This window comes from Tinamus guttatus, unplaced genomic scaffold, assembly GCF_059628265.1.
Source record: "Tinamus guttatus ecotype Peru unplaced genomic scaffold, ASM5962826v1 Tinamus_guttatus_pri_ptg000011l, whole genome shotgun sequence".
Classification (NCBI taxonomy): domain Eukaryota; kingdom Metazoa; phylum Chordata; class Aves; order Tinamiformes; family Tinamidae; genus Tinamus; species Tinamus guttatus.
The window spans coordinates 316,354-334,764 of NW_028288545.1; the positions used below are offsets into that span (position 1 = coordinate 316,354).

The window sequence follows — 18,411 nt, forward strand, 5'->3', positions numbered from 1 at the left end:
GTTTATAGTTAGTAAACAAATAAATTACCTAAAATTCTTTGAGAATAAAAAGTGACGTGAATGTGTTTCTGAGTTTAGAAGTGAATCTGCCAGTATTGGCATCTATTTTAGAAGTTGCAAATAACTTTGGAATATTTCTTATTTCTTTCTTCACTAACTTTCATCAGGCAAATTTCATCCTACTGATTTAAATATCAGAGATATTTTAAAAAATATATTTGGCTGAATTAAATGCGTTCTGAAGTGGTTTAGATACTTTTTTTTTTTTAAACATTCTTATAAGCTGACCTTGAAAGACAAACATTCTTGTACCCACACACATATCTTATATTTTGCAAGCATCATCACAACGCAAGGTGATTTTTGTTTTGATGGAAAACTTAGCCGTTATTGTTATTTCGCCTTTATGTTTCAATTAATCCTGTCCATAAACACAATTTAAGCAAGGACAGACCTGGCAGAGAGGCTTCTTGAACTGGATTCTGATTTTGCTTGTTCTGGGGTAAAACCAGAATCGAGATTCTCTGACACGACAATATTTTAAAGTAGTAATCCAGTAAAACAGAAGTATACTAAAAGCAAGAAATTAGGTAAAATGGTGAAAAAAAATTAGAGAATTCCTTCATTTAACTATACTATGTTTAAGTCACCAGGAAATTTGTCAGCCTGCCAGCTGAAAGATACTCTAACATCTAAGGAACATAATAGATGGTATCAGTGCTCACTTAAAAAAAAATAAGCTCAACTTCTTTTTTTGTTTGTCTTTCAGATTGAGCCTGTGGATAATAGAGATTTTTATTTTATCAGCCTCTAATAAATACAGAAAATGACTTAATGTTAGCAACCAGTAGCTTGCCATAAAGCTAAACCACTGGTCTCCACTCCATTGTACATACCTACACCAATTCCCAAATCAAAACTAAATCATTTGGATTGTCACTCTGAAATTTAGGCTTACAAACTGCAAGATTTGTTTTAGTGTTCATTATATTTGATATTACAAAGTTCACAATACTGTACAATTGTTGACATGAAGCATTACTATCCAACTCGGGCACAACTACACGACTCAAACTTCTGAGAAAATTGCTAAGTTTGTGAGAAAGCTTTGAGAAAATATAAAAATACATAGATCGGGTCTAAGAAAAATAGAGGTAAAGCTGCCGACAGAGGTGAGATTGTTGAGAGACAGAGCTGTCAATATGATGGTGCTCAAGGATTTCAGAGTAGAGCAGCTGAGTCAGAAACATAAAATAAGTATGGAAGGTGTCAAGCACTGGCAGCTCTGCAACAGTGAGGATCACCCTATAGCAAAGGGCAAGGGAAGCTCACCCTTTCCCATCTGACAACTGTCTGGCAAGCAAACCCCTAAGTACTTTACCATACTAAAAATTGATGCTTATGCTAAGTGCTTGTTAGTCCTCAGTAGCCACTGTGCATATTAATCAATTGCTTTGTACTTTCCTGTTGTCTCCCTAGCTTACAGTCTCTTTGCACACTCTAAAACTTGCCTGAAATGACTCAAAGAAGGGTTACACAACTAAACCTTGCACAGGATGCCCTGCACTACTAGCTAAAGACAGAAAACTTTGGGGATGCTAATGAAAGGCTATGGACAGCATTAATTTTTAAAGAGTATTTTTAAGGGTTTGTTTTATCCCATACACCATGCAAATAAGCAGTTAAATAAAGAGCATGCATGCTTTTGTTGTAGGACAAATAAATGAGAGGCCTTCCTACTATGCAAAATGAGCCTAATTCACATTTAGAAATACTAAAATGGAATACAATGTAATTGTTAAAAGAGGAAATAAAAGATCCTACTGAAGACCAAAAAAGTGTAATCCCCCCCCCCCCGGCCAAAAAAAAGCAAAAAAACTTTTCACTCAGTTTTCTTCTATTTTCTAGGTGTGGGGCTCATTCTTCAGCATCATATGACTGTTAAATGAAAAAATAAACTACCTGAAAATGGATCTGACCTAGAAAGAAACAGAACCTGCTGATGAAATAACATACTGAGGTGCTAAACAAAATATTCTGCGTGTCTAGATTTGCAAACCAATCCCTACCCTGAAGTGAAAAAATGACTGCCAAAAACATCATCCTAAATCTAAGTTTCCAAACAGAGTGAATATTCAAGCCTAAAATATGTTTGCAGACTCCACAATCCTCCTGTGTCTAACAAAAGTGTCTATGGAACCTTTATTGCTGCTGTGATCTTGATCAGGACAAAGTATCTGTTTTTGCCAAAGCAAGATCTCCCAAGAGCAGCCTCTGAAAGAAAACTGAAGAGAACCAGGCAAGAAGGAATAAACGAAGTTAGATGTTGTATCCTTGAGTTACTGCCTCCTGTACTTTGTTTTGTGACAGTTCTGGAGAGCCTGTCCCCACAGAATGTTTCATCACTCAAATGATGCAAGACCAAAGATAGGGAAGCTACTCTGGGCCTCTCCAGCAGCAGTTCAGAAAAGGCCAGCTGGGTGCAAATAAAGAGATTTTCTATTGCTAACTGCACATCTGTGAGGAAGCTGGGGAAATGTAATCCTGACTTTTGTGGGTAGCTAATGCTCCAAAAGCAGAAGAGCCATATCTGCTAAGTCCTATGGTTAAACAAAGAAGTAAACAGAAAAAAAAAATCTGAAAGCTTAAAGTTTACAAGACCTTCTGCATGAGGAGAAAAGGATAATAGGAAACTGCACAGAAGCCCAGGCCTTTGACCACAGAGGACTTCTCCACAGAGTTCTACCTTGAGTGCACCTACACAAGAGAATCCAACTCATAGTACAAAACATATCGCAGACAATAAAAACTGAAATGAGCGACTGCTACAAAAGGTTGGGTTGCCATTCAGAGGAACCCTGCCAGGCTGAGGAAATAGGCAGAGAGAAACCTCATGACACTCTACAACGGAAAGTCCCACATTTGGGGAAGAATAACCCAGCACTAGTATAGTCTGGGGCCCACCCAGCCACACAGCAGCATTCCAGGGAAGGACCTGGCAGACATGGTGAACGTGCAACCTCATGGCAAAGACCCATGGCATCCCAGGCTGCACTAGGAAGCACACTACCAGCAGGCTGAGGGAGGTGATCCTTTCCTCCACTCAACACTGGTGAGGCCACATCTGTCCACTTCTGGCCTCCCAGTATGAAACAGATTGAGATTCACTGGAGCAAGTGCAGAGAAAGGCCGCAAAGATGATTACGAGATTGCAGCAACTCTCATACAAGAGGATGAGAGAGCTGGGACTGTTCAGCCTGGAGAGCTGCAGCCTGTTCTGGGAGAAGAGGAAAGCTTATCAAGGTTCCTAAATGTCTGATGGAAGGCTGGTGTAAAGATGACAGAGCCAAACTCCTCTCACTGGTGCCCAGGAATAGGGCAAGAAGCAACGGGCATAAACTGACACAGAAAACTCCATCTGAACAAGAGATAAACACTTCTTCACTGTGAGAGTGACCAAGCACTGGAGCAGGTTGCCTGCAGAGGTTATGGAGTCTCCATCCTTGGGGATATCCAAATCCAATTGGACACAGGCCAAGGCAAACTGCTCTAGCTTACCCTGCTTGAGCAGGGTGGGAGCTGGACCAGATGATCTTCAAGGGCCCCTTCCAAACTCAATTATTCTGCAATTCTGTGTTTATTGAAAAATTCCTGTTTGTTCCACCCCCTTTGTCTGGATGAAAGAGACTAATTGGAGAAGCATAAAACTAGTATGTCCCCCTGCAACCCCCACTTTTCTCCCACTAAAGCAACACTTTAAAGATAACCCACAAGATGCAAGATACTCCCAAGCAGACCAAGCACAGTCTAACAGCACAGTACGAAGTTCTACATGCTCCTTGAATCAAAGTGTCCATACTAAGATGGATCTGATGTTTCCTTATAAGAGATATTCAAAGAGATCACCACTTTTAACCAGTTTGAATAAAGATCTTTCAATCATAAAAAGGATTTTGAAGGGTGGAGGTAAGCCTTATGTCAGTCCTGATGACAGTTTTCTCACAGAAGTATTTATAATTCTGAAAGAAAAGCAGGTAAGAAGAGTCCCTTAGTTCCACTAAAATTAAAGGTGTTAGATTACAGGAATTGCCCAACTTCCAGTACAGCAGATGACTGCAGCAGCCTAAATGGAAATCCAAAATATAAACAAATACACCAGCAAATGATAGCTTCCCAAATTTCACCCCCTTTACTGTCATGAAATAAAAAGGTGATTGATATTTCACTTTGAAAGTCCAACTCTATCTTCTCTTGTGAATTATCTTAAGGAAAGCATACTCATGTGGTACTAAATAACACCTTCATTTCAGCACCTGGGAATAATTGGAAGACTCAAATGCCTCAACTTGTGTTAATTTATTTGAAGAATCACTATGACTTCTAAAAGTTTGTCCTCAGAATGGCATTAAGTTTCTCTACAGTCAAGTTTACAGGAGGAGTCAATGAAAAAGAAGTAGCCACTGATATTCCAGCTAAAATTCAAAACCTTCTGTCCAGTGATAGCACTAATGTTTTTCTCCAGAGCAACAGCTGCTTATACCAAAACACACTTAGCCATGCTTTATTTCAGACTGAGCTTACCAATACATGTACAAATAGGAGACAACACTTCCTCTTGAGCTGGAGCTTGAACAGATTTGACTGCACTGTCCATGCCAGTAGAATACATGGAACCATCCACTTACAATAAAATATTCCCCTCAGCTGTATTTTGGTCATCTTCCTGTAATTGCTAAGGCTCTTATCTTGAGGACTGTGGTTGGGATTTTGGGGATGTGGCTTATTTGTCCCCACGTCGCTTCTCTCTGACCTCCTTTACAAGTTTTCATGCTTTCTTTACTCATTTTGCTTTGCTTTCTTTTTTGAATCATAGAATAATAGAATGTTTAAGGTTGGAAGGGACCTCTAGAATATTACAAGTTTTATTTATACACAATTATTACAGAAGACTTCACTGTTACTGCAACCGTTCTATCTGTCTACAAGATTGCCAAAAACAGCTCAGAAGTAAATGAGAATTTTACTTCAGGCGTACAGTGACTATGTACACTATCTTTGGTCATTCACTGATTCAGTAAGCACCAATTCTCAAGCTATAAAAGTTTCAAAATGACATGACAGCACTAATTAGGTCAGAAACACTATGTTGCATTACACACAAAATTAAAAATACAAGCCACACACAGAATCAGCTGGGTTAACAATTTCATCACTATGCCAAAATGGAAAGTTTATGATAAACTAGACATCACTGAATCATTAGACTTACAGTAAATTAGAAAAAAGAAGTCCAAATACAAATGACTACTTACCTTATTAGAGCTGCCAGCTTTAATTCCAACAGGTATTTTGCTCTAAAAAATAATAATTCATCATTCTTAATTTGTTCATAATCTTTTCTATGAGCAGTTTAAAGTTTAGAATTTAGATACCATTTTTACAGAAACCAACTTGCATTATGCAATTAGCTTACACCTTTATTTTCTCAAAACATTATATCCAGAATAGAGCTACAGCTTATAATAAATTTCAAGTTATTTGTCATACTGGTAAAAACAACTAAGACCTGACAGTATTTCAAATATATTTGTACTTTTAAAGGGAAAATAACTATTATCATCTTTTTATTTAAATTTAAGATTTCATTAGTAAATATTGTTATAATTAATCTGAACTTCATTACCTTATAATTGAGTAAAAATACAGATGAGTCATAATTTAAGCATAATTAAGCCAGTTTGCAGAAAGTGATTATAGACTGTTATAAATGCTTATAAATCTCAAAAATTTAAATTATTACATACGACATTTACCACATGTCAAGGGAAGGCTACATTTTAACTGAAGACACAGAATTTCCAAATAGACTCAGCAATGTTTGTCTTCAGTGTCTTCTAAAAAGCCAAGCTGTACATTGCATGTATGTCCTGACCAAGCAACTTGAGTGACAGCAAAGTACCAATGTTTTTAAGTTCTCATCTCAGTCATGAAGTTCCATTAAACCACATTTGCAAAATGCTTCGTCATCCATAAAGGAACATACCTATATAAACGGATGAGTAGGAATGACTGTATAATTTAGAATCTGATGCTTCAAATGGGCAGCTAAGTTGCATTCCTTTCTACTCTCTCCCTCTTCCTCCCACCACCACGAAATGTTAGGAGTTAATATTAAAAGTTAGTATTTCCCAAATATCATACATTTCTTCCTCCCCACGCCCAATCATCTATGTACTGACCAATTATTATTAGTCCTTCTTTTTGGTCAAATCTGTAGTTAAAACACTCTGTTGTTAAGAGACTGAAACTTCTCTTACAGACTTAAGAGTGCTTTGAAATTTATTAAAAATAAACAAATAAATAAGAGAGAATTCCTCTCTCTCTGTTCCAATGCCTCATAAGTTCCTACTGTAGATTACTGGATAGAAGACTATCCCAGGAAACAGAAAATCCCAGGCTACAAGGACCTTACTCTGACTTTGGACAGGCAAGGGACCTATTCAGTTTCTACATCTTGGAAACAAAGACAAGAATAACTACTTCTAGAAGTCACTTTCTTTTCCAGTTTTGTATTTTACAGTTGTGCTTACTGGAAAAGAATGAAAACAATAGACGTTTTATATAAGAGTGTCCTGGATTTTGAAAGGGATGGTTAAAGCTAACCACAGATGGCGATACATTTTCTCGAGTACTAACCACTATTCTGGTATTTGACTTATACTCAGTGTAACCATTTCTTCAAAGAAATTATACAGCATGACTGGAAAGGAGAAGATTTGTTCAAAAACAGGAGCAAATAGCAGAGCCTTATCTATGCAAGCCGATATTCCAAACGTTTTCAAGTGGAGTAGTATAGCAAAAAGTATCATATACCGCAAATTAGCAAACTATTTGGCCTAACAAACTTTTTCTGTTTTATATTATTTGATCCATACCTCTGGACAAGGCTCCACATGACAATCTTTGATAGAGCAATGGCCATCATCAGCCCAGAATGGGCATGGTCTCTTTAGATTGACCTGAAGATTAAAAAACACATAAAAATTTACAATTAACAGTAACTTTAAAACAGACAGTACCAAGGAATCCTTTCAAACTAAAGGAAAGGATATGAAAAAAGGGGTTAGATCTAATACTTTTAATTTTTTTTAAGAATTCTCCCACTGAGTATATTAGTTGAAGCTTGTGGTAGTGGAACTGTGGCAAAGGTATCGTTGAGAAAAACATATGGTATCTTAAAGCACGAACTAAATCTCAGACCATGAATATAACTGTTGAAAGCAGTAACTAAACTGTAAGAGTGAACATTGAGTCAGACATATGCAGCTATTACTCATTTGTATTTATACTGCAATAATCAAGGAAATACATTTGATGGAAGATAAAGACACTAGTGCACAAGTTCACTGATATAGTTAAGTAGTTAAATAAGTTCAGATTTCAAGCAATAAAAGCAGAATGATCATTACTACACTTCACAGCAATTCAAAGAATAATAAATATCAAAATATTAATGTCTTAGAGAGCTGACATAATACAAATAATGAAGAGAAACCACTTCAGAAACACTACCCACAAATCCCATGATGCTTTCTAGCCAACATTTCTATCTGTCGGCAAACGGCACAATAAAGGCAGAGAGCGCAGCATATTCTACATGGCAAGAGTTGAACATTTTTCACTGCATTTACTTGAATTATATATGTGAAAAGGTTAGAAAAAAGGTCAGTGAAAAAAATTGTACATAATATATAATGTATAGCTGCCAGACTATAAATACATACAGATATCAATCAGTTTGGCAACTTTCAAAACTATGATAAAGCTACTGATATTCTTTGTCTTCCTTTAGCATGGTTTGTACTGATTTCCTTCAGCTGATAAATATTATTCATGAAGATACTCATCTGAAGTTGCTACTTACCTACCTCAAAACACTCAGGATGTATCACTTCATATTTAAAACTGGCATTTGAAATGGGATATGATATTGCAGTCAAAGTCTGCAAGTTCTATAAAATGCACTGTAAAATTAAGCCTATTAACAAAGATGACACTTGGCCCTACAGCTGTTTCAACAAAGGAATTTAAGAATCATAATTATAAAAAAAATGAAAGTCTATAAATCTTAAGCCATAAACAGTACAAAAAAGCATATAGCTCAAAAAATAAACATAAAGGATCTACTTATTATAAATCAAGCTGGCAGCTTTAAATGCCAGGGTTTCAAAAGAGACCATAGGAATCACGGGGCTGCCCAAACACTACAGGTATTCTTTCAAGATGGGGAAAAATAGTGTTGGCCCTCACCCTCTTAATGCAGTTAAACAAGTTTGCTCATTAGAAAGAACCTTCGCCTTTTAAAGAGGCATATATCTATACACTAGCAACTCCTACGCTCCGTTCCAGAACCTATCCAACATCCTGTTGAATCTCCAGACGTTCAAAATTCAATTTGATAAGATCCTGTGCAACCTGCTCTAGCTGACCCTGCTTTGAGGAGGGGCATGGGACTAGATGATCTGGAGAAGTCCTTCCAACATCAACTGTGACTGTATGATCTTTACTTAGTAGTTCTCCTGTATTCAAACAAAAAACTCAGAGCACTTCTAATCATCTTTTGAAAAGCCTTAAAGAAATATCATACTTCATATCATAGCAGTAATGGAAAGGAGAAGGAATCAAAGCTTAAACTCCATTTTTCCACAATACTCCTTTCTCATAACTTAGTTTTCCTCTTAAAATGAAATAGAAGTTAAAAAGTTCAATCACCTGCTTAAAAAAAGTATCATAAACCAATATAGGTCAGAACGGTTTCAGTTCAAGGGGCAGTTACAGCACCCACTAAATCTGCAGTTACAGCAGCCAGGTCCTTTACATCAGAACTTCAACATGTGGTTTTGCAGTGACTTATTCTGTTGGGTCAGATTCTCACTGTCAAGCAAATACCATATTACCCATTCATGATGTCGGTCAGACACAGGTGCACATCTGCATCACTGTGTCTAATCTACAGAACACAGTATTAGGCTTGTTTGACTGAGGAATGGAAAGATAAACACTGACCTAACAGACTTGAATCTGCCAGTGTGCTTTGAACATCTTTTACTGGCAGAGTGCATTCATACTAGATGGGCAACTTGCTTGAAGTAGCCTCTTTCTTCTCCTCCTTTTTTTTTTTCTTTTTCCTTTTTGATACTGTATTAGAGGCCCAATGGCTAAACTCATTGGATCATCAAAGCATAGTCTCAGAAGCTAAAAAAGAATCAAAAGATTTTTTCCAACATTCCTTCTTACATTTAGTACATTACGCACCATAGATTTGGACAAACTTGGCACCTGAGGGGTGCTGTAGTCAGATTTTACTGTCTTTCCAGCCCGTTTGCTTTGTTATGACAGCTAAGGAGAATCAAAACTATGCACCAGAAATAAACAGTATTTCAAGACTAAAGGATATATTCTTGGGGCACTATTTACCAATGTAGCACAAATAAACAAACAAACAATAACAAAATCAAACTTCTTTAGACATTCTATGAATACCTCTAAGGAGGCACCATCATATACAACATGTTTTATGGGAACTAGTCTTCACCACTTTACTTGCATCTTTAAAATACAGAATGGGGTGTTATTTTTTAAAGGAGTTAGACGTATTTAGTATACCATCAGGCAGCATGTGTTTTTGCCCTAATATAAGAAATTAATTTTGTACATACATGGAATCAATATTACTCAAAAGGTGCAGGGCAGAGAATTAAGAGCAAAAGTAGAATTTGATTTACACTACTAGCTCATTATACTGAATTAATTCCTCAGACCTTTCAGCAAGCATTCTTCATTCTATTTTTTAATTTTATATATTGTGTTTTCAAAATACACATACAGCTAGGTTGGTAGGAAAGCAATGGTTTTGCACTACTGTCCACTACTAGCATTTTGAAAGACAGACTCTTCCAGGTTTCCATTTGGACACTTAATCTGCACAATCAGGAAATATACATTCAGCTTTGAATGGTTAAGGAAGGAAGAAAATAAATAACTAAATAAGATACTCAGCAGATGGTATAACTTCTAAGAAACTACAACTATCTCCCAGTTACAGTAGAAGCCATGCTAGCACAGATTCTTTAAAGGACAAGATTTCAGGCTGCTTTCCCCTGTCCCCTGCATTAATTTTGGAAATGACATTGCTGGAAAAAAAAAAAAATGCAAAATTTCAGATTTTTTCTTCTTCCCACTTTTTAAATAAAGCACAGAAAACTGTTACATTATGCATTACCACCACTACTACAATTAGAGCTCAGAATTATATAAAGGCATGTCCTCCCACACTAATTTCTACACACACACCAGACCAACTACCATAGTTAAGGCTATAAGCTTCTTCAATCCATCCCTAACACTATAAATATTTACAAACTCTGGAATACGCAAGGGTTAAGTAACGAAGGAATCTTTCTGCTTATACAGAGAGGCACTTCTATATAAAATAATATTGCTATTTATCCAGGAAAACACCTGAATATCAAGATCTACTAGTCCCATAATCCCACAATGACTCAGCAGCACTAAAATATTGCAAGAGAAATTGATGTTATACAGTACACGTGCTTTAACTGATACACAAAACAACCTTTATTTTCTTCAGAGACCAAAGTACTAGACTTCGCCATCCACAGTATTATTCATTATTCCCACAGAATAACTGTTGGATTTCTTATCACAGAACGATTGAGGTTGAAAGGAACCTCTAGCAATCATCTAGTCCAACCCCTCTACTCAAGCAGGGTCACCTAGAACACATTACACATTATCATTAGACTCCCATATTTTGTGTTTGTATAAGTGTTGTAAAAACTACATCGAGACAAAATAATTCCTTTCTTATTTCACTGAAAAAAATAAATACATAAAATCAGCTAGCATAAATTAAACAAGCTAGCCAGCCCGTTAAATCTTGCAGATTAAAGTTGGAGTTCTTCTATAGTTGAAATAGTAAAATGCTGGGAATAGTGCAACTTGAGCTACAGGAGTCAGTGATCCAAATTCCTGCTACAAGTTAACTTACTTCATAATAGGCATGTTTTCACTCCCCAGGTTAATGTATTTTCCCTATCTATACGTTCTACATCAACTACAGGGTAGCTGACTATATATAAGCTGCATGTCCTCACAATTTCCTCATTCACCTATATGCCCTAGGATGAGTTTGCGCAGAGGTATCAAAAACTCCATTCCTTTTACAAAGAGTTTTGATAGCTTCTGCAATCCGTTTGCTTGTTCAACACATTCTCTCCTGCCACAAGTGAAAGTTTTTAATTACTGCATGCAGATGAGGAGAACTGTACAACAGCACTTGTAGCTGCATATCAATTATAAAGGTCAGTTATGGAAAAAAAAGCTTAAACGGCTGACTAGTCTCCCAACTCTGTTGAAACACTACATTTTGTTTGCCCAGTATGGTGCCAACCAAAAGAATACACCTATCCACTGAAGAACTATCAGTAAGTTGGACAGATTCCAACCAGAATATAAGTATCGCTCAAGTGTTAACCTATGCGCTCTGCAAGGCATGCGAATTCTAAACACGGATGCGTACACTAAGGTGTACGCACAGTATAGCTGGTCACACAAAAACGCTACGAAAGATGAGGTAGGAGTTTACTACAGAGGCTATTAAAGTAGAAACTGCAGGAATATGAGGTTCTGAAATGAAAATTTTACCCTCCCTTAAATTAAGGATGAAAATGCTGGTGAATATTTTGTATAAAACCTTGTAACCCTGTTACTCCCCTTCCTCAAATATTTTGTTTTACATCTTCTTGGTGCCTTTGGAGAATCTAATTACCACTACTACCCGATATGTTTCCCATTGAAGATGAACATATCTTGTTTCTCCCGAACACTGAAGTTGTAACTTCACCCCTCATCTCCTTCTGATACATGATATAGTTCTATGTTACTGCTTGCTCAAACTACAAAGTGAAGATTCTAGTAGGGGTCTTTTCTGCCTCTCATAAATAACCCCATCTTCCATAAATTCTGGTACTTGCCCAATTCCAACTCAGCAAGATAATTTGTTACATTCTGAAAAACAAAAAGTTTTCTCTTAGGTTAATGAGCGACACTAGCCCACCACTGCTTAGCTAGACAAGTCCCAGAAGTAATAGTGAAGGGGCAGGATGGTCTGCCCGGAAGTGGAATATCCTCTCCTGCAGCAGAGAGCCTTGTGATCAGCCGAGTCAAAATACAACCTTTATTTCCCTTCAAGCACATCTGAAGAAAGAAGAGCAGTACCAAGCTCTAAAGTCCTATATTCCTCATCAAATTCTAATACACAGAAAAAACAATGCTTCAGATTGTTTTAGAATAGTATGTAATACTTGAAAATTAGTATCCGTACTTGTTTTTTGAAAGGAATAAAGGTTCTGTATGGAGAAAAAATAAAACCAAAACAAAGACAACAAATGATAAGAAAGGAAAAGGCAAAGTATTTCAAACACAAGGCTACACACATTAGTCAGAAGACTGCATGGTATCAAAGTGTCTAACACAGTCCTTTCCCACCTGCGGAAGTACAAAGATACCACCTTTAAAATTACCACTTCTCAGCTGAATGAGAATAGTTACGATTCACTGTCACTAGCCACAGGATTAACATAGAAAATACAGGATTTATGACCAGCAAATTGTCAGAGAATGAAAATCAGCTATGATCAAATTAGACAGCTGTTGGCTTCTAAAAGAGAACTTAATGCAAGTCAATTTCATTTTATCTGTAATCCTCTCTACATTTTCTGCATTTTATTTAAATTATACAGGGAAATACCATTCTAATTGTACCTTGTAATATCTGAAGTAATCACGCTCTTGCAGTTTCTGGATTTTTGGAAAGATCTTGAAAGTATTGAAGTCATCAATGCTTTCTATGTCGCATAAACAGTCATCTAGGACTCCTGTGAGCTATTAGGAAAATATATCAGATCGAGGTTAACATCACATTTCTTGATAAAAAAAGAAAAACCAAAAATCTTCCAGGAAAAAAAAAATCCAGATAAATACTACTGAAATGCAATTCCATTCCAAATAAGTTATTTCGTATCATTAAAATACTCTGTAACCAAAAATGACACTTTACATTCACATGATACATATCCAGAATTAGAAAATAAAAGATTGTCATATTTTCTTGAGCCTATATCCACTTCCCAGTACAACACTGAATTAGTGAGAGATCAATAGTTTCAGCCCTCTAATTTGTTCTTGGGCAGATCCAGCCTATAGAACATCCTGCAAAACAAGTGGCAAAATGTTCCAAACTATGGAGACCATGAGATTAGTGCAGACAGCTGTGCAGAGTACATCCCACCAAATGTTCATTGCCTTAGTAGCTGAATTCCCTAAAGCACAATCATTCATGGTCATCCTAGTCTCCTTCTCAAAGTTTAAGAAAAGTCCGGTTAGCTTCTTTAGAGGCATGCGAAGATGGGCTAGGTATTTTTTTCCAACACCTAGTTAACACCTTCACAATTAAATTCTACCAGGAAATATTTGGAAAACGAGCTGTAGGCACCAATATTGTAAGGCTACAGATCTATTTAAGGTGCTGTGAAACTTGAGCACCTGAGGCCCCATCCTCTCTCTTGTACCGGCACATCACACTACTTCAAAGCGCCACGCCATCTTAAGACAGCAGTTACCAAAACAAGTGCAGAAGAGCTACTGCCAGCACAGGAAAGGAAACAGAACTGTACAAGTGAGTGGAGATGTCGGACTCAACTTGCATCAGCTTGGGCTACTGCAAGAAGCAACCTAACAGTGTCCATGTGAAGTAGAGGGAGATTCTATAAACATTCATATGATAAATTTCATAAACATAGCTTCCTAAATAGACAGAAGTAAGTTTTAAAGGCCTTTATAACTTCAAATGCATATTACTATTTTAGTTCATGGCTAAGAAATATGGAATCAAATGCTTCTGCTAACCATGGCTTAGCCTTAGCAAGACAAGTAATTCATCAACATACAGGATGGCCTAGAAAGCATTTGAAAAGAGAGACCTGTATTCTTTATATATTGATTTGGTTAGAAGATTTCTAACTATTATAAGGTTATGTGTAAAAGAAGAAATAGTTCATGTTTGTTTTCTGTAAATCTCAAGGCTTGAGGAGGTCATGAAATTATCTGTTTTATGCATGATAAAACACTCAACTACTTTATAGCACAGATACCCTTATATACCAGATACCCTTATATAACCAAAACAATCTAATTTGATGTAAAAACATCACTCTGAATCATAGACTTCTGCTCTTTCATGAGACATAAAAGGAGCTTGGAAAATGGTTTGTTATTTAAGATATTTTTCCCCTGAGAGAATGGAGATGTGAAGGTTTAGTAACAAAGCATTTTTAGTAGAAAACTCAGCTTTTGTATACCTTGCCTTTCCTGAGAGAAATAGACTAAATAGGAGGATGTCACAGATCTGCAGATTAAATATCATGGATGGCAATGAAGTGAAACACATTTAATAAAATAACTTAACCCAAACTCTTCCATGCTATTATGCTCGCTATCTATAATGTTGTTTAACTTCAAATCTGGACAAACATCTAGGAAGGTGACTGCTCATTTAAAGGTTTTTCACAAAAGCTAAGAAAGCTCATGATCTACAGAAGGTGCCAGATTCAAAGTCAGAAGGCAAAAAGTTTCAAATTATTCTTACTTTCAAAAATATAATACTTCCAGAGTTAAAAAAAAATCCAGGAAGATTTCATGTAGAAAGTTTAAACTTTTTTTTTTTTTTAAATCAGCCATAAATAGGCAGAAATTAATTTTGTTATTTTTACACATAACACTTCAACGTATATACATACACACAAAAATATTAATTCCAACAAAAATGACAAAGATAACTATGAACAAACTGCTCAAATATTAAACTGGATAAACCATATGTGAAGAATTAACCTGAGACTAGTAAAAAATTGGACACAGAAAATAAAGTGTAGGAAATTATTTTGATGATCATCTCATGAAGCTATTCACCACTTTCAAAAACATTTTGACAATATCTATGCAAAGCTGAAATGGGAGTTCAGGGGAAAACCTTTCAAACAAATATGCCGTAGTTATAAACAGCGTCAAAGCACTGTGGGAAAATAAAAAGCTGTAGTTGCTTTATTTAACTAAGATTGTAAACCAACGAAAGCTGCACCTTATCCAGATGTTTCTCATAAAACTTAAATTCTAAGAAAATCTTTCAAAATGCACTGTAGCTTTCTCAGAAGATTATAAAAAGACAAACTCCCTCCCAAAACTAAGAGAGGTCTAAGAGATCTTAAGGAGAAAAAAATAGAGTAACAAGGGCAAAGAAAGGAATTTCCTAGTTTCTCACATCTCAGCATTGGAGCAGTTAGCTTCAATGGCAAAAATGTTTCTTTTGAAAGCGTAATTATTTTTGTACCCAAGCACAATATGTAAAAGGTTTTGATAGCACATATGAAATGCCAGTTCTGAACAACAGATCAGTCAGGCTAACGTCAAGAGCAGCAGAGTTCAAGCACTGCCGTTACAGACATTTTACTATTACTGTAATACCCAGTGTATTTTCTATATGTTTACCAAAGTACTTCTATGAATCACCATATCAAGGTCAGGCCTTGTGTAGGTATCAGAGCTGCACTGGAGGTGTTAAACCTCTAACTTTTCTTCTCCAAGTTAAACCAACCTTTATTATAAAAGACCAATATCCAGCATGCATCAATTCCCCCTTATGAGAGTAAGGGGGAGGGGTTTAACTATACAGTATACAGCACTTTTAATACTGAATATCACACACACACAAAAGCACGGAATAAATACATAGATTAACAAACAATATATTTATATCAATAACCTTATTAGTGCTGTCATGTTGTTACACATTAATTGCCTCAACATATCCTCATTGGAAGGGCACCCAGGACACCTTGTTTTGTTCCTCCGTGTTTTCACTTCGCAATACTTGCAGAATGAGAGAAAAGGAATTGATACTATCACTCTGAGAAATAATAGCTAACTTACATTTTTCTGTGCAAATCAGACTGCAATTTAAACAATGAACACAACATAGTAATTTTATGAAAGAGCAGCAATCAATCTCTCCCAATGTTCCCCCAAAAAATCAACATGACAGTTTGCTGACATCAGCTGATATTTGCCTATATATATATATATATATATTTCAACATACATACAGTATACACTTACTATACTTACATATACACACACACACACACCCCATGGATGTCTGTTATACACTAATATATAAAAAAGGGTTTTTTGAAGAAAAAAATAGAGAACATGAAATTATAGCAAAGAGATACTGCAATAAAAGCTATCTATACTAGCCTACACACTGTCTTGGACAGTCACAGTATGGCACGTTACTATACAGAGCAGAAATATTTACATATTTTTATTTTTCCTTTTTTTTAAAAAAAATATATATGTCAGAAGCACAAGATGGTTTGTGCCACGTGAGTGCTATTTCATATTTTCACACAAACTCACTCTAGTGCCCTCGGCCTGGCTAAAATCCTTCTCCCCTTGACACCTGCTCTTGTTACATGGAAGCGCTCACTGCTCACGCACACGAGGCTCTCGCCTACAGAGGCTCGTCCTGCTGCAGCCAAGGGGACAACTTCCAGAAGGAAGGAGCCCTCCTACCCTTCCTGCCGCACGGGTGCACAGACACGGCCGGGGCCCACGCCACGCGCAGCTGCCCAGTCCGGGCACCAGCACCAGCAGAGGCGGCCAGCGACTTTCTGCGAACACCAAAGTTTTTACCCTAGAGGCCAAGGGCGCGATGCGCCCCGGGCTCCCGAGTCCTCCCCGCACGGCAAGCCCTGCTTCCCGGGCTGGGCCACGCAACTCTCCCGTGCAGCCGAACCGTTATGTAAGGGCGGCACCAGCAGCAGCTCCGGCGCCGCCTCTCCTTTCCCCACAGCGGGGCCTCGTGCCGGAGGCACCGGGCGCCCGACCCCCTCCAGCGGCGCTGCCGCCCTCCAACATGGGACAAGCTCAGCTCCCCTCAGGAGGCGCCCGCTCCTGCCCGCGCTTGGCTCCCACCTGGGCCTCCGCCGTGAGGACGCAGCCCAGCAGGGCCAGCAACCGCGTCGCCACCGGCCGCGTCCCCGCCGCGCTGCTCCGGGCGGCGCCGCTGGTGCCGCTCATGGTGCTCTCGCCGCGGCTGGGCTGGGGGGGCCCTCGCCCCGCTGCGCAGCGGCCGCCGCCGCAGGAAGCGCCCGAGCGGGGCGAGGGCCGGCGGCAGCAGCAGCTCCTACCCGCGATGGGAGCCGTCGGGCGGGGGCGCCGCGCTCGCCCCAACCCGCCCGCGCGCCGCCACCGCCGCCGCGGCACCGACAAGTAAACGAGCAAGGAGCGCACGCCGTGCACGGAGCAGCAACCGCCACCCAACCACCGCGCGGCATGCCGGGACGGGTAGTCCGCGGCGGGGCCAGGACTACGGCGGGGCGGGCCCGTGCGGCGCGGCGCCCAATGGGAGAGCACCGCCCCGCCGCGACGCCCAATGGGAGAGAACCACGCGCGCTTCCAAAACAAGTAGCAAGTGAACGGCCGTCTCGCGCGGTGCCGGTTGCGGGTGGGCGTTGCCCGCCCGCCGCGACGTGACGTGGGGGGGAGGTGCGAGCGGCGGGGATAGCGGCGGCCGCAGGCGCTGTCCGCGGGTGGCCGGGCCGTGCGCGACGTGATGGCGCGAGGCAGAGGCGCTGCGCCCGCGGGGATGGAGCCGCCAAGTTCAAATGTGTAGGGCTCGTCGGGTCCCCGGCGCCGCCACCGGCCGCCTCTGGATTAAACAGTCCGTTTCTTTCAGCACAGTTTTGTTTTATGCGAAGTCAGTTACAGAGTCGGCAGAGCTTTAAAAAATGCAGGATGCACCCGAAGATAGGAAATATGTTTCAGGCTTGTCTGGTTTTCATTTTATCTGCTTCCCCCTGGGACCGAGGCTGAAAGTTAATAAAAAGAAGCTCCCTCCATCTACTGCCGGCCTCCCCCCACTCCTTGCCTTGCACGTCCTTGGGTATAAATTATACTCCAGGAAATTTAATCTCCATGTGAGGGATAATTTCTTTCCTGTGAGGCTGTCCAGAGAGGTGGTGGAGTCTCCTCTGGAGATCTTCAAAACCTGCCTGGATGCCACCCTGTGCCACGTGCTCCGGGTGTCCCCGCTGGAGCAGGGGGGTTGGACTAGAGCATCTCTAGAGGTCCCTTCCAGCCTCAGCCATTCTGTGGTTCTGTGATTCTGCACATCCCCCATCCTTCGCATCTGAGCAACCCTGCAGGTGCACGTGTCGTTTCAGGTGCCTGATTTGTTTGTTTGCTCCCAGGGATAGTTTTCTACCAGAG

The 18,411-nt window shown here is 39.2% G+C and overlaps 1 protein-coding gene across 1 annotated transcript in view; it reads right to left on the minus strand.

Annotated features, from left to right (window-relative positions):
- The window catches only part of ERO1B (endoplasmic reticulum oxidoreductase 1 beta), a 30,072-nt gene extending 12,845 nt beyond the window's left edge, over nt 1–17,227 (minus strand). The window contains exons 1-4 of the mRNA XM_088522891.1: nt 17,116–17,227; nt 12,847–12,966; nt 6,936–7,019; nt 5,313–5,354 (exon numbers count right to left, since the gene is read on the minus strand). Coding sequence (XP_088379017.1) covers nt 5,313–5,354; nt 6,936–7,019; nt 12,847–12,966; nt 17,116–17,220 — 351 coding nt within the window. The 5' untranslated portion in view covers nt 17,221–17,227. The remainder of the gene's footprint in view (nt 1–5,312; nt 5,355–6,935; nt 7,020–12,846; nt 12,967–17,115) is intronic.
- Nucleotides 17,228–18,411: the final 1,184 nt, after the last annotated feature.